The sequence below is a fragment of the Oryctolagus cuniculus genome, chromosome 1, assembly GCF_051225735.1.
Source record: "Oryctolagus cuniculus isolate XC-2025 breed Fujian yellow rabbit chromosome 1, ASM5122573v1, whole genome shotgun sequence".
Classification (NCBI taxonomy): domain Eukaryota; kingdom Metazoa; phylum Chordata; class Mammalia; order Lagomorpha; family Leporidae; genus Oryctolagus; species Oryctolagus cuniculus.
In genome coordinates, this window is record NC_142867.1 from 169,417,036 (window position 1) to 169,441,991 (window position 24,956).

A 24,956-nucleotide genomic window follows, 5' to 3' on the forward strand; every position below is an offset into this window, starting at 1 on the left:
GCCTAGGAATGTGCATTGAGAAAGCATCCAGGCCGGCGCCATGGCTCACTAGGCTAATCCTCCACCTTGCGGCGCCGGCACACCGGGTTCTAGTCCCGGTCGGGGCGCCGGATTCTGTCCCGGTTGCCCCTCTTCCAGGCCAGCTCTCTGCTGTGGCCCAGGAGTGCAGTGGAGGATGGCCCACGTGCTTGGGCCCTGCACCTGCATGGGAGACCAGGAGAAGTACCTGGCTCCTGCCATCGGATCAGCACAGTGCACCGGCCGCGGCGGCCATTGGAGGGTGAACCAACGGCAAAAGGGAAGACCTTTCTCTCTGTCTCTCTCTCTCACTGTCCTCTCTGCCTGTCAAAAAAAAAAAAAAAAAAAAGAGAGAGAGAGAGAGAGAGAGAGAAAGCATCCCTTGAGGCTTCTGTGAGGACTGGTGAGGACTAGCAGTACAGACAATGGGAAGTCAGGAGAGGTTTGTGGGCCCTCAGTGTGAGTCTAGCTATCTTGTAGGGGAGCCCAAGATAGATTGCAGCAGAGAGAAAAAAGGCTAGTGCTAGAGTTCAGGACAAATAAGTAACATCATCCTGACGTAAGAGAAGGCCCAAGGTCAGGGTCAGAGGACGAGCTTAAGCCCTTACTAATTTATTTTTTTAAATTAAGGCTTTGTCTGATGTTTCCAGGCATGACCAAACCACCTTGGGACATTTATTTTCTATATGTGGGAAATCATGTCCAACCCAATAAGGTTCATACAAATAACTTCAATTTACAGAATCCAGGGGTCAAAACATAAATGGGAATTTGATTCCGATTCCAAAGAAGCAGACCTTCATTCTGGTGGCTTTTATTGTCTCTATTTGCAAAACTACTAGATTATCATTTTCTTTTTTTTTTTAAAGATTTATTTTATTCATTTGAAAGACAGAGTTATAAAGAGAGGCAGAGACTGAGAGAGAGGTCTTCCATCCGCTGGTTTACTCCCCAGATGGCCACAACGGCTAGAGCTGCACCAATCCAAAATTCAAGAGCCAGGAGCTTCTTCTGGATCTCCCACGTGGGCGCAAGGACCCAAGGACTTGGGCCATCTTCTACTGCTTTCCCAGGCCACAGGAGAGAGCTGGATAGGAAGTGGAGCAGCCAGGACTAGAACCAGCACCCATACGGGATGCCAGTGCTTCAGGCCAGGGCTTTAACCCGCTGCGCCACAGCGCCAGCCCTTAGAGTATCATTTTCAAAGCTGGCTTAGTCTCTGAGGTGCAGAATCATTGTTCCAGTGTCCAAGAAACCTTTCACTAAGAAGCGTAAGTGCCACACTGTTCTAGAATACTAGCCAGCTTCATGTGGCATCCAATGTGCTTTGAACAGCTGAGTTCTAGGGTTTTGTTTCCCCAGGAGCCACCCTTCCTTTAAAGAGGGCACAGTTCGGGGACAGTGCTCCAATTAACAGTCAAGAAAGTGTTCCTGGCCACAGTTTTGTCAATCCAAGGAGTAGGGAGGCCAGTTTGAACAAGAGATTTACAAAATAAACTCTGGCCTGAGACTTTCTTGGAGAAAGACATAGGAAGAAAACTAGTTCTCTGACAAACTAATTGCCCCTATGACACAGCTGTACAGCCTTAAAGGGCAAAGAGCTTTTGAAAACTGCCACAAAAGCCAATTTCTCCCACTTTTCAGTTTATCCTCCAGCAACTCTAAGAAATACAAAGCAAAGTAAGATATATGCCTAACATTTATTCCAGGAGCTCAATAAAATGTAATAATTAGTCATCACAGGACTTTTCACTTGCAAAGGCCCATATAAATCCTGCCAAAAAACAAATAGTGTGCTAAAACATCCATATGACTCATAGAACTTAACTGTATTTGGAAAAATCTATCTGGTGTGTCAGTTTCCCTGATTATAAACCCACTATGAGAACCCAAAGAAAATCATGTGTAGAGGAAGAGATGAAATGAATTGCACCTGATCTGTTTAGGAAGGTTTCTTCCACCCAAGTCATAAACAATATTCACTGAGAAAGATGGCCCCAGTCCTTGGGCCCCTGCACCCATGTGGGAGACCTGGAAGAAGCTCCTGGCTACTGGCTTCGGATCGGTGCAGCTCTGGCCATTGTGGCCATCTGGGGAGCGAACCAGCAGATGGAAGACCTCTCTCTCTGTCTCTACCTCACTCTATAACTCTTTCAAGTAAATAAAATAAATCTTAAAACAAAACAAAACAAAACAATATTCAATGAACCGCTTCTCAGGAATTTCTTCATTTTAAGCCAAGGGAAAAGTCTGAAGTCTCAGTGGCCCACCCACACATCACACACCAGCCCACCTATACATGTTCTCAGGCCTCACCTTGATATAAGCCCATGAGATAGGCAAGATGGAGCTGGAGCCCCATGGGGCCGCACTGACGGTACCTACAGGCCAGGTATCCTCATTCGGCTTTACTGAAATGATGGGATGATTGGGCAGAAAAGGGGCAAGATGCTTCTTCCTGTATTGTTTTTAAGAACAAATTCAGAAGATGTAAAAAGATCTAGTCCATCCAAACAAGTTAAGTCCTATTCTTATGGGAAGATCTATTCTTAGCACAGGAACTCTTTTTTTTTTAATAGCCTGGTTTTTTTTTTAAGATTATTTATTTATTTATTTATTTGAAAGTCAGAGTTACACAGAGACAGGAGAGGCAGAGAGAGGGTGGGGGGGTCTTCCATCTGATGGTTCACTCCCCAATTGGCCGCAGCAGCCGAAGCTGTGCCCATCTGAAGCCAGGAGCCAGGAGCCTCCTCCGGGTCTCCCACGTGGATGCAAGGACCCAAGGACTTGGGTCATCCTCCACTGCTTTTCCAAGCCACAGCAAAGAGCCGGACTAGAAGTGGAGCAGCTAGGTCTCGAACCAGCACCCATATGGATGCTGGCACTGTAGGCCAAGGCATTAACCCGCTGCACCACAGCACCAGCCCCCAGCATAGAAACTCTTGACAGTGAAAGAGACCTGACACCTGCTAAGGGACAGATGTTCAGGAAGGGTTCTTTTCTTCCTCCTCCACAGGAAGGATGGTCCTGCAGCCATTAGCATCCCAGCAGGTCACTCTAGAACTGTGGTTGGGGCTGGTATTGCAGGCTACTAGGTAAAGCACTAGCGTCTTATATGGGCACCAGTTTCGAGTCCCAGCTGCTCCACTTCCGATCCAGGTCCCTTCTGATATGCCTGGGAAAGCAACAGAGGATGGCCCAAGTGCTTGGGCCCCTGCATCCATGTGGGAGACCTGGAATAAGTTCCTGGCTTTGGCTTGGCCCAGACCCAGCCAATGCGGCCATTTGGGGAGTGAACCAGCAAATGGAAGATCTCTGTCTCTATCTCTCCCTCTCTCTCTCTGTAACTTTTCCTTTCAAATAAATAAAAACTAAATCTTCAAAGAGTTATGTATAGAAAATAGAATTGTGGATTGTGCAGAGGCAGCAGCCATAGAACACCATGTGCAGCCATGGGCTCACCAAGATGTGGGGATGTTCCAGCCCCAGGCCCCACCCTTCGAATCCTAAGGACACAGACTCTCCCAAGCATCTACAGTATCTGGAAGGGTGCTGAGGAGAAACCGTTCATGGGTTTGTATGTTAGAAGCCTGCACATGAACAGTGTTCACTATATCTCCCCCACAACCAAGACACTAGGCTCTCCCATTGATTAATCAAGGGAAAAAGCAGAAAAAAAGTAAGAAGGCCAAGTTCCCAGCAATCCTGAAAACTGGCCGTTCTGGCACATTTTTTAAATAAAAGGAATTCTGGAAAAACTTTTTCAAACTATAGTACAAAAAGTTATCAACAGTTAAAACCTATGTTCTGGGGCCGGTGCTGTGGCATAGTGGGTAAAGCTGCCACCTGCAGTGCCAGCATGCCAAATGAGCGCCAGTTTGAGTCCTGGATGTTCCACTTCTGATTCAGCTCCCTACTAATTTGCCTGGAAAAGCAGCAGCGGATGGCTCAAGTCCTCCCACCCAAGTGGGGCACCTGGAAGAAGCTCCAGGCTCCTGGCTTTGGATCAGCCAGCTTCAGTGGGTTTAGCCATTTGGGGAGTGAACCAGTGGACAGAAGATCTCTCTCTCTGCCTCTGCCTCTCTGTAATTCTGCCTTTCAAATAAATAAATAAACCTTTAAAAAATCATCCAATTATTTCTAGTAATAAATAAAGTGTGCTTCCTTCTTAGTTGTCTCAGATGCAGTAAGAATTCAGGCCATAAAAAGAAAAGAAAAGAAAAGAAAAGAAAAGAAAAGAAAAGAAAAGAAAAGAAAAGAAAAGAAAAGAAAAGAAAAGAAAAGAAAAGAAAAGAAAAGAAAAGAAAAGAAAAGAAAAGAAAAGAAAAGAAAAGAAAAGAAAAGAAAAGAAAAGAAAAGAAAAGAAAAGAAAAGAAAAGAAAAGAAAAGAAAAGAAAAGAAAAGAAAAGAAAAGAAAAGAAAAGAAAAGAAAAGAAAAGAAAAGAAAAGAAAAGAAAAGAAAAGAAAAGAAAAGAAAAGAAAAGAAAAGAAAAGAAAAGATTTCAGGCCATAAAGCATTCAACATCTTTCATCCAATTCATTTTATTATTTTTTTTTTTTTTTTTGACAGGCAGAGTGGACAGTGAGAGAGAGAGACAGAGAGAAAGGTCTTCCTTTGCCGTTGGTTCACCCTCCAATGGCCGCCGCGGCCAGCGCGCTGCGGCCGGCGCGCCGCGCTGATCCGATGGCAGGAGCCAGGAGCCAGGTGCTTTTCCTGGTCTCCCATGGGGTGCAGGGCCCAAGCACCTGGGCCATCCTCCACTGCACTCCCTGGCCACAGCAGAGAGCTGGCCTGGAAGAGGGGCAACCGGGACAGAATCCGGCGCCCCGACTGGGACTAGAACCCGGTATGCCGGCGCCGCTAGGCGGAGGATTAGCCTAGTGAGCCACGGCGCCGGCCCCAATTCATTTTTAATGTAACCATTAGCCAATTTAAAAAAAGAAAGTGAGAAAGAAGGAAAGAAAAGCTGCTTGGAAATATAAGCTAAAGTCTGGAAGACATTTTCAGATGCTACTGTTCCAATTCTGATCCATAACGCTCAAATTCCCCTTTCATTACTCTTTAATAAACTTGCTTTATCAATGCAAGAACAAGAGTCCAATGAGACCACTGTGGTTGATAAAATCTAATTATATTTTTCTACTATCTACTGCTTCTCACCGAGCCCCTACAAGGACACTACACCGTGATGGGAAAAAATAGCAATAGTTGTCCCTTCATTCTACCTCCAAGGCCATATTGAAACCAGTGGCCCAGAACTCACACTCCTATGGGCCCCATGCCAGGGCCGCCTCCTCCATGGGGGATGCAGAAGGTCTTGTGCAGATTGAGGTGTGAGACATCAGACCCAAAGTCTCCAGGACGACAGATTCCCACCTACCACAAAGAGAAAGAGACAAAAGTAAACATCAATGGCTTAGCAAGGCACTCCAAAGCGAAGGTCATGTTAATTTGGGACTGCTTCTCCCCTCAGAGGAAAGACAGGCAGAAGACATGTCCTCAGTAACATCTTCCACAATGGTCCAGTTCTGTAGTCAAAATCTGGTATCCCACAGGCAAAGTAGCTTGTGCTTTCCATGAAGAGCAACTGATCATTTAGCTCTCTCTCTCTCTCTATATATATATGTATGTATGTATGTATACGTAAACAGATTTGAACACACTAATATCACTAATTGTCTATCCTAACAGGGAAGAGAGGAAGTGCCCCTAACACAAGAAAGTAGAGGATCCCTTTGCTACTGAAATACACAATTTCTCTCACAGTCCTTCCTTCCCCTGCACATTCAGAATTGGGGATGATGCCCATTACTGAATAGCCTATTGGACACTCTGATATAAAGGTCTGGAGTGGAACCAAAGAAGACCCTGGAGAGGAGTGGAAAGAGGGAGGCTACCTGATCCAGATTCCAGCAACAACAATCATCGGGCCTTCCTGCCACTTGGGCATCAGGACTAATTCTGAGTGTGGCCAAAGATAACAATTAATGCCACTGAACCAACAGGAAATCCATGGTCAAAACTGATGAGGAGATCAGACAGACAAAAAAACAGAAAAGAGTCTTCAATGGCAAAATATAAATTAAAAAAGGACAAGAAATACCAACAAGTTGAGGAGACTATCTCAAATAGATTGTGATTTCTCTCCTCTGGTGGCTCCCAGGAGGATCTCCTCATTGGTTCCTATTAGCTAGGCCTCCTCTCCATCCTCCAAGTGGTTAGGATAGGAAACATGAGGCTCTGCTTTACAGCTGATGAAGCTGAAGCTTAGTTAAGTGGCTTGTCCAAGGTTACAGGAGATCAACTTCTACCAGTGTCAGAACTTAGGTCTGAGTTCCCTCAGTCAGAGAATCATGGGACCTTCTTGAGCGCTAGCACTCCTAGAGGAACAACACCCCCTGATAATCAGAACATCCCGCTCACCTCCTGCTTCCTCTCAACCTTTTTCCTCTTCCCTGGCCATGTCCCCAAAAATGTGTAATCCCAGTGAAATTGGGGTTCTTGATTTGAGGCTGGATATAAAGTCAGGGTCAGTTCTGAATACAGTGTCATGTTTTAAGGTAACTCAAGGGGTCATAAAAGAATATTTTTTTGACTTATTCGTGTTCGCAGTGGCAACTAAACTCCATTCTCAGGAGAGGAACTCTGACAGGGAGCCAGTCTCATGGTCACACCTGAGCATTCATATTTGCTCCATCCAGATACACCTGTCCTCCGTGTTGATGGATCAGGGCACACACATCACTGATGTTCTCTTCAAACACTCCATTGGTGGATGGGTATGTAATCATTATTGCTGCCAGGTTCTCCTTGTGTTTATCCACCTGTGGGCAGACAAAAGCGTAGAGAAAGAGAAGGGGAAGAAATGTTTCATTCTTGGCCAAACCCTTGCTTTTTAATTTATTTACTTTTTTTTAAAGGATTAAAAAATCTTGCCCATTGCATTTCTAGTCTCAAACTCCGATAACAGCAATAAAAAATCTACAGCTACCACTCCTTTCATAAATCACTCCAAAAATATAGCAAGATCCTTTCAGGTTAGGTCGCTATTGTCAAGACCAAAAAGACATTTCAGAAAATTTTGTATATTTTGGATTCACCTCTGTAAATTGATGTTTCTTTGGTTCAAATCATCTCTATAATTATTTAGGAAATTTTTGGAGCTAGGCATGGCTATTCTCAGTTCATCTTGCTATATATCCACCTCTACTCTCTTTCCCTCCCATTCTGTTGAAATTAGAATTCCTATAAGGAGTATTTATTCCTGATTTGATTTAAAAAAAGAAAACAACAACAGAAAACCTCCCTAATTTTTCCTTTCTACAGAAGGCAAGTATATATTAAAGGCACATTCCGGGCAAGTGCTGTGGTGTAGTGGGTAAAGCCTCTGCCTGTGGCACCATTTGGGTGCTGGTTCAAGTCCCAGCTGCTCCTCTTCTGATCCAGCTTCCTGCTAATGCTCCTGGGAAATCAGCAGAAGATGACCTGAGTAGTTAAGTCTTGGGGCTGGCCTTGTAGCATAGCGAGTAAAGCCACTGCCTGCAGTGCCGGCATCCCATGTTGGCGCTAGTTCGGGCCCCAGCTGCTCCACTTGTAATCCAGCTCTCTGCTGTGGCCTGAAAAAGCAGTAGAAGATGGCCAAGGGCCCCTGCGCCCACATGGGAGACCCAGAAGAATCTCCTGGTTCCTAGCTTCAGATGGGCCCAGCTCTGGCTGTTACAGCTATTTGGGAAGTCAGCCAGTGAATGAAAGACCTCTCTCTCTGCCTCTGCTTCTCAGCCTCTCAAATAAATAAATAAATGCTTAAAAATTAAAAAAAAAAAAAAGGCACATTCCATTGTTGCAATTTTGCTGACTGCCAAGTCAGGACAGAAACATATGTACTGCAGAGGGGATGGCGCTGCGGCTTAGCAGGTAAAGCTGCTGCCTGCAATGCTGGCATCCCATATGGGCACCAGTTCAAGTCCCGGCTGCTCCACTTCTGATCTAGCTCTCTACTATGGCCTGGGAAAGCTGTAAGAGATGGACCAAGTCCTTGGGTCCCTGTACCATGTAGGAGACCCAGGGGAAGCTCCTGGTTCCTGGCTTCAGATTGGATCAGCCCCGCTCTGGCCATTGCAGCCACTTGGGGAGTGAACCAGCAGGTGGAAGTTTCTCTCTCTCTCTCTCTCTCTGCTTCTGTGTAACTTTGCCTTTCAAATAAATAAAAAATATTTTTTTTAAAAAGAAGCATATGGAAATGGGATGGGATGGGGTGGGACAATTATAGCCAACAATAGAGATGCTTAATAATTACAACTATTTTTTGGAAAATACTTGAGGTGATAGAAGAAAATATGTGAGGTGATAGAAGGGTGAGGTAGATGTAGATCAAAGAGATGAGCAGCATTGTGTTTTCAGCTTCCCTTTGAAGGCAATTACATAATAAAGTTTCCTAGTTTCCATGCCTAATAAGCCTGACAATATCACATTGCTATTCCGCTGATTTCCTTCCTTCTTGAGATGCAGCCTCCAGTCCACTGGTGGAAAGCAGATACGGTTGCTAAGCAACCTCTTCCTGGAGGTTGGGAGGTTGGGAGTGGGGGTTGGTGTTGGAGAAAACAAGGTGGAAGGCTCCTTGGAATTCAGCAGAATGTGACTGGGACACAAGCATGTGTAGAATCTACATTTGTGTTTTAATTCCCAGCACAAACACTGTGTTTAAGAGTAACTGTCAGTCTGATTATTAATGGGGGGAAAGGAGAAGAGGGAAGGTTGGGCAGAAAGCTGCAGGCAGGTCCTGCAAGGAGCACTCTTACTATCATCATGAATAATTCATTTAGTTTCTTACACATGCACAAATTAGCAGAGATTTCAGTTTAAAGGATCTTTTCTCTCTGGTAAAGGGAGGGATAAAAGTAGACTATGGTCTACTTTACTGAGGACCAAAATTATGACTATTGTTTTTTATTTTTCTTTCTGATTATAGAGACTGTTAGGTTTCCTGATGTTACATACTTTCCACCAGACCCATTCAGAGGAGGAACTGTAGTCTTCTCATTTGAATGCAAGAGATGACAACATTTATCTAATTCACCAAGTACCCAGTCCTCGTCACCTCTGCCTGACCTAGACCCCTTGCCCTGGATAAAGAGAAGACGAGTACCATGGCCTTGAGGTGAGCGGCATCAATATTCCCATATTTATCCACCTCCACAGGCTGAATCTTCATGCCTGCCATGTGGGCGCTTGCTGGATTGGTCCCATGTGCTGACTTTGGAATGAGACAAACCTAAGGAATGGGAAGAAAGGAAGCAAGGGCAGAGAAAAAATAATCAGCAAGCTTTTAAAAATGACTGAAGGGCCCCACAACACGTTTGTGGCACAAACTAAATGAGGATCTCATTTTTTTTTAAGCTGACTACAAGTGACTTAAAATCTGCTACAGTTTAATTGCAAAACAATGTCCAAAAGAAGAGTTTCCATTTGAATCTCCAAATATGGTTCCCTAAAGACATTCAGAATATTATCTTTCCATATCCCAGGACACTAAAAACAGGCCTGGGCTTATTCTAACCTTGTCTCACTTATAGTATATAGAAAGCACCATGCAAGATCATGAGATAGGAAGTTAAACTCTAGAATTAAAATGTCCAATTCAAAGCTTCAACTCTCTGCTGGGTTTCTATAGGACAGATGATAGACATAATTCTGAGGCCTTTGATTGGTTGCTTATTCTGCAACAAATTGCTAGCTGCCATGAGAATCATAAACTAAGCATGAAAAATGATTAATGCCTGCATTGTGCTCACAGGACTCACTAACAATGTTTGCATTTGGAGAAATGAATGTCTGGAGTCCAGAGGTGCACTTTAGGAACTTGGAAATAGGAGATGGAGCTTCAAGTCGAAGAGATCAAGGGTAAGTATCTCTAGAGTTACAGTCTAAGGAAGAGCTTAGAGATGTGTTAAGCATTTGGTTCAACAGTTAGGATGTCTCTTGGGATGCCTGCATCCCATATTGGAGGGTCTGGTTCAAGTTCTGGTTCTCCACTTCTGATCCAGCTTCCTGTTAATGCACACCTTGAGCAGGCAATGGCTCTAGTACTAAGGTTCTTGCCATCCACTTGGAAGAAGTGGATTGAGTACTACGCTCTTGGCCTCAGTTTGACCCAGCCCTGGCTGTTGCGGACATTTGTGAAATGAGCCAGAGGATCGAAGATCTCTGTCTTGTCTCTGTTTATCTGCCTTTCATTTTTTTTAAAGATTTATTTTATTTATTTGAAAGACAGAGTTATAGAGAGAGAGGTCTTCCATTGGCTGGTCCTCTCCCCAAATGGCCACAATGGCTGGAGCTGCGCAGATCCAAAGCCAGGAGCCAGGAGCCACCTCCAGGCCTCCCACATGGGTGCAGGGGCCCAAGGACCTGAGCCATCCTCTACTGCTATCCCAGGACACAGCAGAGAGCTGGATAGGAAGAGGAGCAGCTGGGACTAGAACCAACGCCCATATGGGATGCCGGTGCTTTAGGCCAGGGCTTTAACCCGCTGCACCACAGCGCTGGCCCCTCTTCCTTTCAAATAACATCAAAATACATACATAAATAATTTTTAAAAGGTAATCCTTTAAAAAAAAGATGCGTTAAATTTTTATGGAAGGTGGATTGTAAGTGCAATGTTAGGATTCCCAGATTCAAATAATTTTTCTTTCTTCCAAATTACATGAACATAGGTAAAAACATGTTTAATGTATCACAATAGGAAAGTATATCACAATGTTTTTCCCAACAGAAGGACCAAAGGGAAGCAATGGTCACCCTGAAAGTAATCCTCCAATTGTTTATTCCAGAAACAATATTGTAACACCTTTGAAGAAAAATGGATTGGCATTGTAAGAAATGGGGCTATAAAGGGGAAACATAACTTCCAGCTGTTTCCTCAAAAAAGAGCAAACTATGTGTGTATAAAAGGAGAACTTTAACCAAAACCAAATATGGAATTTCTGTTTCACTTCTGACAGATGGTTTGTAGCCTTTTGAATAGCTATTGGTCTCTTACTGGTTATGTTTGTGCTTTCCTGAAATCCTTTTTCTTATTGGAACCCTTTTTGTAGTTATAATTTGTTCTTTAATTTCTCAGGACCAAAACTGGAGTTTGTGTCCTCTCTCACAAGACATGAAAGGATCACTGGAGGAAAGACACATTTAGGGCAGAATATTGGTAAAAAAAAAAAGGGGGGGGGGGTCTTAAAGACGAATTTTAAGTATAAAAAAGCCAGAATTAAGAATTCATACCACAAAAAATTTCAAGCAAAAAATGTCAACCATTCTGTGGTAAGCTAAATAATGGGCCCTCCCAAAATACCCATGTCTGGATTTTAGTAGGGCCCTAAATATATTCAATTGTATCCTTATTAGAGGGAGGAAGAAAATATGACTACAGAGGAATTACATGTGATGACTGAAGCAAAAGGCTTGAGTGATAGCAGGAAGGCACCATGAGTCAAGGATACACAGATGACCTCTAGAAACTAGAAAAAGTAAGGAAACGAATTCTTCCCAGGTCCCCCAAAAAGACCAGCATGCCAACATCTTTACCTTTGCCCAGTGAAGTCAATTTTAGAATCCTGTCCTCTCCAAGTATGAGGGAGAAAAAAATATGTGTTTACTAAGCCACTAAGTATACAGCAGCCATAAAACTTAATACCCATCCTGGTATACAAAATCTCAGTGGCTTTGCCAATGACTCGTTTCTATGTTGCTGTTAGATATTTCTGATTTTCCATATGGATTTAAGAAATTTTTTCTAAGATTAATTTTTTCCTCACTCTAAAATTATAGTGTTATGAAGGACAAGGAAGTAGTAGGATCCAGATTTGATGCCATGCTCAAAGTGAATCCAGTGTTTGGTGCATTTAAATGAATGCTATTTTCCTAACTCCCCAGGGTGCCTGGCATAGAATCTGTGTAGATTATCCTCAAACACTTGCAGAATGGGTGAGTGAACAAGGAGTGCTCTGCAAGGAAAGGGATGTCTTCTCACTGGTAAAGTTCATCGGCCAAAGGTCATTACTTTGCCTCAGGCACCAATGAAAGAGGAAATTACCAGACAGCTTTTGGGTTTTTTTCCTTTGAAATATATACTCATAAACATATATGCAAAGGTTTTCTCTTTATGGAGAAAACTCAATCTGTGATCAGCAAACAATTATTTGGCTAGCAAATTCAGATATTAATTGAAAACTTTTTAGGACACTGTCTGGAACATGATTGCTATATGTTTGTTAAATAAATTTGTACTTTTCAAAATTGAACTGGTAAATCAAGAACTTGGGCATTCCATTTTAGGAAACATTAAAATTTTACCTAAGAGCAAATGTGAAAATACCTCCAAAAAACCACTTGAAAAAAATCTTGTATGAAAAGAACTATCAGGGGGCTGGTGCTGTGGCATGGCAGGTAAGGCTGATGTCTACAGTGCCATATGGGTGCCTGTCCAAGACCCAGCTGCTCCAATTCCGATTCAGCTCTCTGCTGTGGCCTAGGAAAGCAGTAGAGGATGGCCCAGGTCCTTGGGCCCCTGCACCCATGTGGGAGGCCTGGAGGAGGCTCCTGGCTCCTGACTTTGGATCAGCGCAGCTCCTTTGGCCACTGTGGCTGGTTGGGGAATGAACCAGCGGATGGAAGACCTTTCTCTCTCTGCCTCTCCACTCTCTGTGTATCTCTGACTTTCAAATAAATAAATTGATTAAAAAAAAAAAAAAAGAACCATCAGGAACCTTGGTGGTTTGGTAGCACATGATTTCCCAACACTTGTTTTCAGGAAAGGATATATTTTACTGGATTCCATTAGCGCCTATTGTGTGGGAGCAGCTGCTTCAGACATCACTGATGTGGAAAAAATCTTTCCTGACTATTTGAATAGTAAGTTATTTTCTTCTTCTCGAACTAAAAATGTCCACTTCTAATTAAAATCTTTGATGAAGCAGCATGCAAACATTTCCAGGCTCAGAGGCTGCGTGGTCTCTTCTCTTCCTCTCCCTTCCTCCTCATCACCCTAAAGAGGAGGCACCTAGCTCCTCTCTGCCCTTCAGAATGGCATGGATTCTCATGACACTTCAGTGATGGCAGCGTGGACAACAAACAACCCCAGGAGAAACATCACACACGAGGGATGGACAGAGAGAAGAGGACTGATTACACAGGGAAGGAACAGTAACTAGAGAATCCAGTGCAGATCAAAAGGTTTCCTTCTCCTTGACCTTTCTTGTTAGGTTCCCAAATCCTGGATCTTCACAACTACTTCCTCATCAAACTGGGGCACTGGAGAAACAGTGAGGGATGGGAAGCATCACAGAGTGAAAAGGATATGGGTTTTAGCTGGCTTTTTGTCATTAGTTAGTTACCAGGCACCGACAGACACCGCCAACTTAGGTCTCTGCGGTCTCTCTATCAGTCAGTGGGAGAACAATGTGGATATGATCACACAGGACAAACTCTTCCTTTTCCACGACCCCCAAGATTCTCAGGAATCTTGAGGTGGAAGAGGGTATGATGAGAAGATTCAGGGGCTCTCTCACTAAAACAAATACAAAGGAGGTGTCACCTGGCACCCTCTCACTGAACAATCCGAGTTCCAAAGTTTCCCTTCTGCTTCTAGGATAGGGCTGAGACCCTGAGACCCCACAAGCAACTATGAGTCTAAATCAAATTAACCTGCCTTTAAAAGGCAGGAAATTGGGGCCAGCACTGTGGGACAGTGGATTAAGCTGCAGTTTGTGACATTGACATCCTTTATTGGAGTGCTAGCTCCAGTTTTGGTGACTCTGCTTTTGATCCAGCTCTCTGCTAATGCACCTGGGAAGGTAGTGGGATGGCCCAAGTACTTAAGACTGTGCCACCTGATGGACTTCCAGGCTCCTGGCTTTGACCTGACCCAGCCCTAATTGTCATGGCCATTTAGGGAGCCAATCAGCAGATAGAGTTCTTTCTCTCTGTTTCTCCCATTCTGTCACTCTACCTTTCAAATAAATACAATAAATCTTAAAAAAAAAGAAAAAAAATTGGTTTGTCATAAGCATAAGAAAACCCAAGTAAACAAACTTGGCTTAGAATGTCAGAGTGCATTTGTCCAGTTTATCATCTAATCTCTCACTGTCTGAACTGGTGCAGAATGCCTTGCACAAGGCTAGGGTTCAATAATTTGTTGAATTCACAAGTGGCTTATTTTTCAGATATTGTTATAAAAAATTTATTCTCCAACTAGGATAAAGGCCTGGGAAGACACACCCATGAAATCAGGGTAGGTAAGCAAGGGAAGTAGAGAGAAAATGTTCGTTCTTTCTTTCTTTCTTTCTTTCTTTCTTTCTTTCTTTCTTTCTTTCTTTCTTTCTTTCTTTGTTTCTTTCTCCTTTTCTGAAAGGGAAATGACATGATTACAAGATTCTCCATTGCAAAATCTGGGCAATTAGTCATAAACAATATTCCAGTTATAATAAAAGCAGGATTGGCCTAAAATTGGGCCATCACACACCCCACTCTTCTAACTTGGACACCTAGAATCACCTTGCATCATTTTCTCAAACTCTCTTGGGACCTGCAGATACTTTTACCATGCTCCTGGCCCCTTCCTTATGTTTTCTCTGAGAGCTCTAACTCCATAGCTCATTAGAAACCCTAACTTAACAGTGGCCACCAAAAGTAGGATCACAGGCCCCTTCAGCCACAATCTGAGGCCTGGGTTAGATTAACTGCCAGAGGCACTGCCCTCTAGGGATTAGTGGTACTCACCAGCACCTTCTGGTCCCTACAAGGGCCCTCAACAGGTAATTGGGATTGTGGAGACTAGACTCTCATACCAAAGCAAACAATGAAGCAGAATTGTACACTCTGTTCCATGTCTTTTCTCTGTTGGTTAGAGCTGAGAATCAGCTAATGGAAAATGTACCCATTCATAAATATTTTTTAACCAAACATATGACCAGACCCATGTGTAGACACAGTAGGGGTTACCAAAGAATTAAAGCATAGTCTCTGCCCTTCAGGCAGGCCTAGGCTAGGGCTGAGTCAGGGAAAGGAGGCTGCAATAGCAACATTCCTACTCCTTCCTTTGTTCCCTAGAGAGCTGTCCCCCAGCCAACTGGATAATTTTTACATTCAGGGTTTGAGCAAAAGCCTTTGATTTCTTAATGTTTTCCCTTGAAATGTTCAAGTGGAATGTCTTGGAGAAAGGGGTCACAATGGCCAATTCATGGAAATTTGTTTCTTGATTGAATGTCCCCCAATTTTTTCCAAAAAGTCTTGAAGGGAATATCCCACAGACCGAAAGGGACCCCGAGAGCTGGGCCTGCTGCTGTGAGCCAGAGCCATCTGCCCATCCTCACCGTCCTGTGTCTCTCGCCTTTCCAGTCTAAGTAAGCTCGAATGGTGGCCAGTCCAGCATACTCCCCTTGGGCTCCACTGAAAAGACAAGAAGAAAAGATTAGGGCTTTGGTCTCTTGGCTTGAATTTATGCATTCAGTTTTTATTGAGACATTCACCAGCATGTGACGCACAGTCATTCCCCGAGACTCTGAGGATCAGCTAGTTCATCTAGGATCTCCACTTGAGCCAAAAGGTCTTATATAACTAAAGCAACCACATCCAGTCTGTACACTAAAGCCCACCCACAATTACCCAAAGATAGATCTTCCAACCCTTACTCAGGACCATGCATGGAAAAAAAAACTTTTTTGATATAATGGAAAATTTTAGAATTTTACCATCACAAGCTTTAACAATTACCAGTTTATAGTCAGTCTTGTTTCCAACTATATCCACGAGTACCCATAGTGAGCTAGATTATTTAAGTAAACCTCAAGCATCATATCTTCTTAAGTTCAAACTTAATTATACATCTTTCAAAGAGTTATTTTTAAAAACATAATTATAACACAATGATCACATCTGTAATAGTAATAGAGAACTTTAATTCCTTAATTGTCATCAAGTATTGAGTCAAGAGCCAGACTAACCCTGAGGAGCTATGTTACTTTTAATGTGGCCCTATACCTGTCAGAGATGGGATTAATTTTCCCCAGATGGCTGCTAGATGCTGGTCATACTTATCTCAACAGGTCTTGAAAGCATTACTTTCAGGGCATAGTTAATAACTAACATTCTAGTGAGCAATTGCTGAGTCAATTGTAGACTGTTATTTACTGTTCTCAGCACCCCATGCAGGAAGGAAAGGGAAGTGAGTAACATGGTATTTTTAGTCCCATTCAAAATGAGCATGTTGGGCGGGCATTCAGCCGCACAGTTAAGATGCCACTTCGGATGTCCAAGTTGCACACTAGAGTATCTGGGTTCAACACCTAGCTCTGTTTCCTGACTTCAACTTCCCACAAATGCAGACAATAGGAGGCAGGGGTGATGGATGGGTCAGCTGATGAGGTTCCTGCCAACCATGTGGGGGAAGACCTGGATTGAGTTCCTCCTGGCTTTGACCTACTGGGTCATTGTGGGCATTTGGGGAGTGAACCTGTGGCTGGGACTGCTCACTCCTGCTCTCTCTGTTTTAAATAATTTTTAAAAAATTTAAATGGCCCTGTCCTCCTTTCCATAATTCCATGAGATATATACTATTACCCATTTTGCCCATGAAGAAACTGAAGTCAGAGTGTAACCTGTCCAGATGGCCAAGAGTGGCAGAGGAAGACTTCGGTATGGAGACGGCCTGTCTAAAAGAGCCACATGCCCTCTTTGCAAGCACAGCACACTGTGCTCCTCAAAGATTTAGAGACTTCTGGGAGCAAAAAGCATTATTTCCTTCCAGAATGATCATCTGCTTGATGGAACTGGAAGGTTTAGCTAAAAACAAAAGGCCTGTCCCACTTGACCCGACACATTCAGTTCCTTGTCAGCTGAACTGAATCTGCTTTAGCTCTCTCTGTTCTCTTCCAGGGAGAAAGGTAAAGACTATTCTGTTGGGGCTGGCGCTGTGGTGCAGCGAGTTAACGCCCTGGCCTGAAGTGCCGTCATCCCATATGGGCACCAGTTCAAGTCCTGGCTGCTCCATTTCCAATACAGCTCTCTGCTATTGCCTGGGAAAGCAACAGAAGATGTCCCAAGTCCTTGGGGCCCTGCACCCGCGTGGGAGACCTAGAAGAAGCTCCTGGCTTTGGATCAGCTCAGCTCTGGCAGTTGTAGCCAGTTGGGGAGTGAACCAGTGGGTGAAAGACCTCTCTCTCTGCCTCTCCTCTCTGTGTAACTCTGACTTTCAAATAAATAAATAAATCTTTAAAAAAAAAAAAAAGACTATTCTGTTTTCTTGGCTACTGAAAAAGTAAGAGTTTTACTTTGAGAACAGGAAAATTAATATGTCATACTCCAGCAAATCACTCATCACTAGGCACTTAGGCTCCCTGTGCCATTGTGACCTCATCTATGAAATGGAGCTAAAAATTGCACCCATTTATAGGACCTATGTGATAAATAGTGAGACAGTCTTTGTAAAATGTTTATCAGCCAAATCCGAACCAATTTTCAGCTACTTCCAATTCTCTGGAATGCCTTCCCAAAAGCCACCAATCCAGCTCTTTGCTATGACCCACAAATCTGCAAATGACCTGTGGATTCTCTACCCCTCGGTCTACTCCTGGCCACCCAGGCCTTACTCCTTTCCTGAACTATATGAAGACAATTCCTGTCCTGGGGCTTTGGCACCATATATTCCTTTTGCTTGGGAAGGCTAGATCTTCACATATTTGAGTTTTTATTAAGATTGAAGTCTCAGCTCAAGTGTCAGTTCCTCAGACAGGCCTCCCCTAAAGGCAATAATCTTGTCTGTCTTACTCACAATTGTATTCTTTATGCCAGGAACATTGACTAAAGGATGATCAATACATACTGATCAACTTTTTTGATTCCTCATGTGCAAAATCATATATTTCAGTGCCTGGCTTATGTAACCTAATACAATGACATCTAGTTCTATTCATGGCAGGATTTCATTCTTTTTATGGGTGAATAATATTCCACTGTGTATATGTATCACATTTTCTTTATCCACTCAACGGTTGTACACTTATGTTTTTTCCATCTCTTGTCTACTGTGAATAGTGCTACAATAATCATGGGCATGCAGGTATTTCTTTGACATATCAATTTCATTTCCTTAGAATATTCCCAATAGTGAGATTTCTGGATCATAAGATAGTTCTATTTTAATTTTTTGAGGAACCTTCATACTATTTTCCATAATAGTTGCACTAATTTACATTTCCATCAACAATGTGTAAAGGTTACCTTTGCTCTACACCCTCATCATATTTGTCATCTTTTATCTTGTTGATTCTAATGAGAGTGAAGTGAAATCTCATTGTGATTTCGATTTGCTTTTCTTTCAGGATTAGTGATGTTGAGCATGGTTCATGTACCTGTTGGCCATTTGTATGTCTTCTTTGGAGAAATATCTATATAGGTCTGTGGCCCATTTTAGAAACAGATTATTTGATTTTTTTTTTTTTTGCCATTGAATTGCTTTTATGTTCTAAATACTAATTTCTTGTCAGATGTACATTTGCAAATATTTCCTCTTATTCTATAGGTTGTTTCTTTACTCCGTTGATTGTTTTCTTTGCTATAAAAGAGCATTTTTTATAAACTCATTTGTCTATTTTTTGTCTATTTTTGCTTTTGTTTCCTACGCTTTGGGTGTCTGACCCAAAAATTTCTTGTCCATTCAAATGTACTGAAGAATTTTAGTTATGTTTTCTTCTAGTAGTTTCATGTCTTTAAATAAGTCTTTAATCCATTTTGAATTGATTTTTATATATAATGAGACAGGAGTAGTTTCCTTCTGTACGTAGATATACAAACTCACCAGCACCAGTATTTGAAGAAACTGTCTTTTCTACAGTGCCTGTCTTAGCACCATTTTGAAAAAATCACTTGGATTTACTTCTGAGCTCTCAATACCATTTCATCAGTTTATGTGTGTGTTTTTATGCCCCACAGTACTGTTTTAGTTACTATATTTTTGTATTATATTTGGAAGTCTGGTGGTGTAATGCCTCCTACTTTATTTGTTTTGCTTAAGATTGCTTTAGCTACTTAGGGATTTTTGTGGTTCCCTATCAGTTTTAGCATTGATTTTTCTAGTACCATGAAGAATGTTACTGGTATGTGGATAGGGATTGCACTGAATCAATCAATCGCTTTGGGTAGTATGGCCATTTTAATAATAGTGATGCTTCTAATCCATGAACACAGTCCTTCATTATTCTATCTCCTTTCCAAATTCTTTTAGGAAAGTGTCATAGTTTTAATTTTAGAGATCTTTTATCTCTTTGATTGAATTTATTCCTAGTTATTTTTATTTTTGTAGCTATTATAAATGGGATTGCTTTCTTGATTTTTTTTCAGACAATTCACTATTGGAGTATAAAAACAGTTCCTTATGATACTTAATGACTTGGTGTTGGATATCTTCAACACTGAACCCCCTTTAAAGGGTGGTGAACGTCTAGTTCAAAGATCATATAAGGCCCATGAAATCATTGGGTCAGGCCTTGGCAAGGCAAACACAGATAGGACTCAAAATACAATGTATCCACCACAGGCTAATTTTTAAGTTGGTAACTTTATATGTCTTGTGAATGATGTTATAAATATCCAAATGGCCCCTGGCAGAAACATGGTTCCCCACTCTGAATCCTCCCTTTACTTTAAAAATACTGCCATCAAGTGGCCAGAGACAAAAAGGATAAAATGATCACAACAGTTATTGTCCAAATGACTTGCTTCATGGGCAGATGCAGCAGGTTAATCCACCACTTGAGAAGCTGGCATCCCATATGGGAGGGCCAGTTCAAGCCCCAGCTGCTCCACTTCTGATCTAACTTTCTGCTAATGTACCTGGGAAGGCAGTGAAAGATGTCTCAAGTACTTGGTCCCTTGTCACCCATATGGGAGGCTAGGATGAAGTTCCTGGCTACTGGCTTCAGCTTGGCCTAGACCTGGCTGTTGGGGCCATTTATGGAGTGAACCAGTAGATGAAAATCTTTTCTGTCTCCGCTTCTCCCTCTCTCTGTGTTACCCTGATTTTCAAATAAGTAAGTAAATCTTAAAAAAAAAATTTCCACTTTGTTCATAGCAACCTTAGAAGACCAACCCAAAGGTAACAAGGTAAAAATTGGCACTAATTGCTATCTTACAGGTGGGATAAACAGGTGACTGAAAATTATCAGTACAGATACTGTGGAAGCAATGATTTTAAGCAGTCTAATGCATTTGTTGCAAACCTCAAGTAAACACTACATAGGTCTTTTCCTCTACAAACTTCAAGTAAAAACCCCTATAATATTCTTACCAATCTGTATCTAATTTGATGTAAGAACAACTCCATTTAACCTTTGCTATCGGTCAAGAAATAACTGCATAAATCTAGCTGCTATCAGAAGAGTACCTTAGAGCATTGGTTCTCAAACTCCTGTCTGGTTTCAAACCAACTGTACCAGCATCACCTGAGAACTTATTAGAAATGCAAGTTGTCTGACCCCAACCCAACCATACAAAATCTGAAGTCCTAAGGGTGTTGCCAAGTGTAAGAACCACTATCCTAAAAGTTTTACAAACTCAAAAATCTAAATATACTTTTGAAAGTAAATGAAACATGGGGTAGGGGCCTAACGGTTCTTCTCACTACTTTACATTTCCCCAAAAATGACTTTCATCATTCATCACCCTTCTTCCCTTCCTGTTACGCTGAGTGTTTCTTTGGGAAGTAAGTCTCTATGAAGAGTTAATAGGTCTTTCAAATATGGCCTCCAGAACATTCTGCTTCTGAAACTACACAAGGCTCAGTAGGAAAATATCAATGACAATCAGTGACACCAATCTTGAGCTTAGGAAAAGAGGGGAGAGAAATGGCAAAAAGCAAATGTTTGACCCTCACCACTCTGAACTATATGCATAGTATGCTCATAGTCATCTAGCTAAACCTCTGTTTTTGATGTTCCTCTAAGTTAACTCAGTCTCCAACCCAGCAACGCTCATTAAAATCATCTGCTAAAAACTACTGCTTGGGCTCAAGCCCCAGAGGAAATTCCAATGTAACTGGTTTGCAGAGTGGGTGGGGCATCAGTATGTTTCAAAAGCTCCTCAGGTAAATATACGGAGAGTCCTCAGAGCTTCTACAAGCCTACTGGCTTTAAGTTGGTGGCCAAGTCAACAGCATCACCCTTACCTGGGAATTTGTTAGAAACAAAAATTACGGGGCTCCAAGGCAGACTTACTGAATCATAAGCTCTGGGCTTAGCAATTTCATAAGCTTTGCAGGTGACTCTCATGCACAATACGTTTTGAGAGTTGTTTACACTTTAGTTTAAGAATCTTCCTAGGATGCGATTCTGGCAAAAGCACCAATGGTGAGTTCAATCTACACACAAAATCACAACTTGCAGTTTTTAAATACAAAACAACGTCCTCAATCTTATAAGCCAAGTGAGCTAATACTAATTCCAGTGTTTGTTTCACTTCAGATATTGATGGAATGTGTTAATTATTGTTTCTTTCTGCCTTAAACACTACATCATAATTCTAAACCAGCAATTTCTAGAGTGTATTTGTGAGCTACTGAACAACTTTAGAGTAATACAGTGTTATGGAGGACAAGCTAAAGCAGGCCTTGCTGGGCGCAGTGGGAAATGGAAAGGTAATTAAATAATACTTGGCAATTTTCTCCAAGCTGGAAATGCTTGTTGAGTTTGGATTTGAGCAAATTCTTCTAAATTGGAGAAAATAGGGATACGCTTCTAGGCATTTTTGTTTCAGCCTTATAAACATTCTTTCATGCCATAGTTATTGGCTTAGTTTGCTCAGTTTCCTATTATAATAAAAAAGAATCTATTTCTCACAGTTCTGGAGGCTGAGAAGATCAACATCAAGGTGCTGTCAAATCCATACTGATGAGGGCCAGCTTCTTGGTTTTTAGGTGGATGTTAATGATCTTCTTAGTGTTCTTAATTTTATTCGTTTTATCTTACATTTTATTGTGAATTCTCCCCTCTTCTGTTCCATTCTTTATCATTAATTTCTGTTCTAATAATCCTTATTCTTTCCTTTCTTCGGTTTGCTTTGTTTAATTTGCCCCTCTTTTTCCATTGTTTTGAAGTAGGTTACATGTTACATTGAGATCTTTCTTCTCTTAAAATGTAGGCCTTTACAGCTACAAATTTCCCTTTAAATGATACTTTAGCTGTATCACTTAAATTTTTGTATGTTGTATCATCATTCTGGTTCTCAAAATATTTTCTAACTTTTCTATGGTTTCTTCATTGATTGAGTGTCCTATTTTATTTCCATGTTTGTGAATTTCTCATTTTTTTCTAACTTAATTTCATTCCATTGTGGTCAGAAAAAAATATTTTTAATCTGCTTTCAATGTCCTTTTGTTCCTAACATTAAAATGTTTTATTTTATATTTTAAATAAATATGCATTTGAAAGAGCAACAGAGAGAGAGAGAGAGAGAGAGACAGAGACAGAGACAGAGACAGAGAGATAGAGAGATCTGCATCTGATGGTTCACTCCCGAAATAGCTGAAACAGATTGGTCTGGATCAGGCCAAATAAGGGAACCAGGAAGTGCATCCTGGTCTCCCACTTGGGTGGCAGAGGCTTCTAGTTATCTGTTGAGAGAATTAGGAAACTCATCAGGAGAACCTCCTCACTCATAAAGGCTAGAATGGATTACTGGTTCTTCAAGTACCCGCCTTTGGGGCAGAGTTCTGGGTTCCTGGCTTCAAGCTGGCCCAGCTCCAGCTCGTGTAGGCATTTGGAGAGTGAACCAGTAGATGAAGGATGTTGCCTCTCTCTTTCTCTCTCTCTCTCTCATTGTCTTGCTCTGCATTTCAAATAAATAAATGAAACATTTATATTGGTTTCATAAAAAGCATGGCTTTTCTGTGAAACCTATGTTACCAGACATGGGGTAGGCCTTGGTTAAAATTGCTTAAGATCTGATTGCTTTATGTTTCAGAAAGTGAGATAACAAATGTCTCAGCTTAAAATGGCCATGCACATTAAACCTCAGATGGAAGCAATTTCTGCAAGTTGGCACTGTGTCCCCCACCCGCTGCTAGAATCCTGTCTTGACTGCTACTCTGCCCTACTCAGCTTCAAGAAGCCAGAGCAGTCATCACCCCATACTCCCTAACAGAAGTTAGGGTCCATTCTTTTGAGAAAGGGAATGTGGGGTGTCAGATGGATTAGTGGGCAGTCAGGGTGGTCCCGGTGGAGGTTTAGGGTGCAAAATGCTTGCTTTCCCCAAACGTTGTCCTTAGCAAGGTCAAGAATGCCTGCCTGCCGACTCCTTGAAAGCTTCTAATCTCGTGAGAATAACAAGGAGAGCGATTCCTTCTGAGATCCCAATTTACCATAAACCAAATTATGTAACCTGCCCTTCTAATGGCTCTTTTAGTTTTATCATGAGAAAGCCAGACAGGATAAAAGATTGCAAATCAGGTCTTTTAATGAGTTTTATCCCCGCCTTGTAACTGAAAGTCAAATTTTTTTTCTTCCCAAAAATTGCGCTGAAAAATTGCAGTATCACCGGCCCCTTCGATTTTGCCTCTCTTGGAGCCCCCTCCATGAAGATATTTAATAAAACCTACTTTTAATTTCAAGCATGGAAAGTTGCCAAGACACTGTGACAAAAAGTGTCCTACATGAAGGACCTTTGAAGGTGAGAACCCAGTGGAAAGAGGTGGTCATCAAAGAAGGATGTATTTTTTTCCGAAGGGATGAGAGAACTTCCATTTTGCTGATAGCCTTGTCTAGACACTGAAGGGGTTTGTGGATTCAAAAGCTTTCCATAGCCAAGGCAGCTCATATCAAGAGCCTCAGGTGATCACTGATATCCTACATGAGTGTTAATTGTCAAATTAACAATAGGAGTTATTGTGCACTAACTTCCCATGAAGGAGTTCTGTCCTCAACTAGTTGTAGTATGAGAGTTAACAGTAAAACTTGTTCTCAAAGATTTATCTCATTTTAGTGTATTAAATGAAAAATATTCTTATAAGTTTTAGATAAGCCTAAGTGCTCAAATCCATTGCCTGTTTCCTTAGGTGCTTCTTTGATTAATGATAAAACTTGGGGCTGCTGTTGTGGCATAGCAGGTAAAGCCGTCCCCTGCAGTGCAGGCATCCTATATGGGAGTCCCAGCTGCTCCACTTCCTATCCAGCTCTCTGCTATGGCCTGGGAAAGCAGTGGAAGAAGATGGCCCAAGCCCTTGGGCCCCTACATCCATATGGTAGACCCGGAAGAAGCTCCTGGCTCCTGGCTTTGGATTGGCTCCGGCTGTTGTGGCCAATTGGGGAGCGAACCAGCAGATGGAAGACCTCTCTCTCTCTGCCTCTCCCCTCTAATTCTGACTTTCAAGTACATAAATAAATCTTCAAAAAAAAAAAAAAAAGACATCATAAGAGGTTATCTCATATGCAGATCACATTTGCCTGCCTGCCTGCCTGTTTATATTTCCTTCCTTCCTTCTTCTCATCCATCCATCTATTCATCCCCATGAACGCAATTTGGTTTCCAAATTGGTGATATATCAGAACCACTTGGTTGCTTGTAAAAATTCTTAGTCTAGTCTCAGAATATTATAATCATAGGTCTGGAGTCAGGCATAACAATGTATTTTTTTTTTATTTGACAGATAGAGTTAGACAGTAAGAGAGAGAGAGAGACAGAGAGAAAGGTCTTCCTCCTTCTGGTTCACCCCCCAAATGGCTGTCAGAACTATGCCAATCCAAAGCCAGGAGCCAGGTGTTTCTTCCTGGTCTCCCATGCGGGTGCAGGGCCCAAGCACTTGGGCCATTCTCCACTGCCTTCCCAGGCCACAGCAGAGAGCTGGACTGGAAGAGGAGCAACTGGGACTAGAACCCGGCGCCCATATGGGATGCCAGCACCGCAG

The 24,956-nt window shown here is 42.1% G+C and overlaps 1 protein-coding gene across 4 annotated transcripts in view; it reads right to left on the reverse strand.

Moving 5' to 3' along the window:
• Window positions 1-24,956, reverse strand: part of GLDC (glycine decarboxylase) — a 142,220-nt gene that overhangs the window by 19,086 nt on the left and 98,178 nt on the right. For all 4 annotated transcript variants that reach the window (XM_051858199.3, XM_051858196.3, XM_002708098.6 and 1 more), the window contains 5 exons: window positions 15,379-15,454; window positions 9,165-9,290; window positions 6,694-6,843; window positions 5,283-5,395; window positions 2,335-2,476 (listed from right to left, as the gene is read on the reverse strand). In XM_051858199.3, coding sequence (XP_051714159.1) covers window positions 2,335-2,476; window positions 5,283-5,395; window positions 6,694-6,843; window positions 9,165-9,290; window positions 15,379-15,454 — 607 coding nt within the window. The remainder of the gene's footprint in view (window positions 1-2,334; window positions 2,477-5,282; window positions 5,396-6,693; window positions 6,844-9,164; window positions 9,291-15,378; window positions 15,455-24,956) is intronic.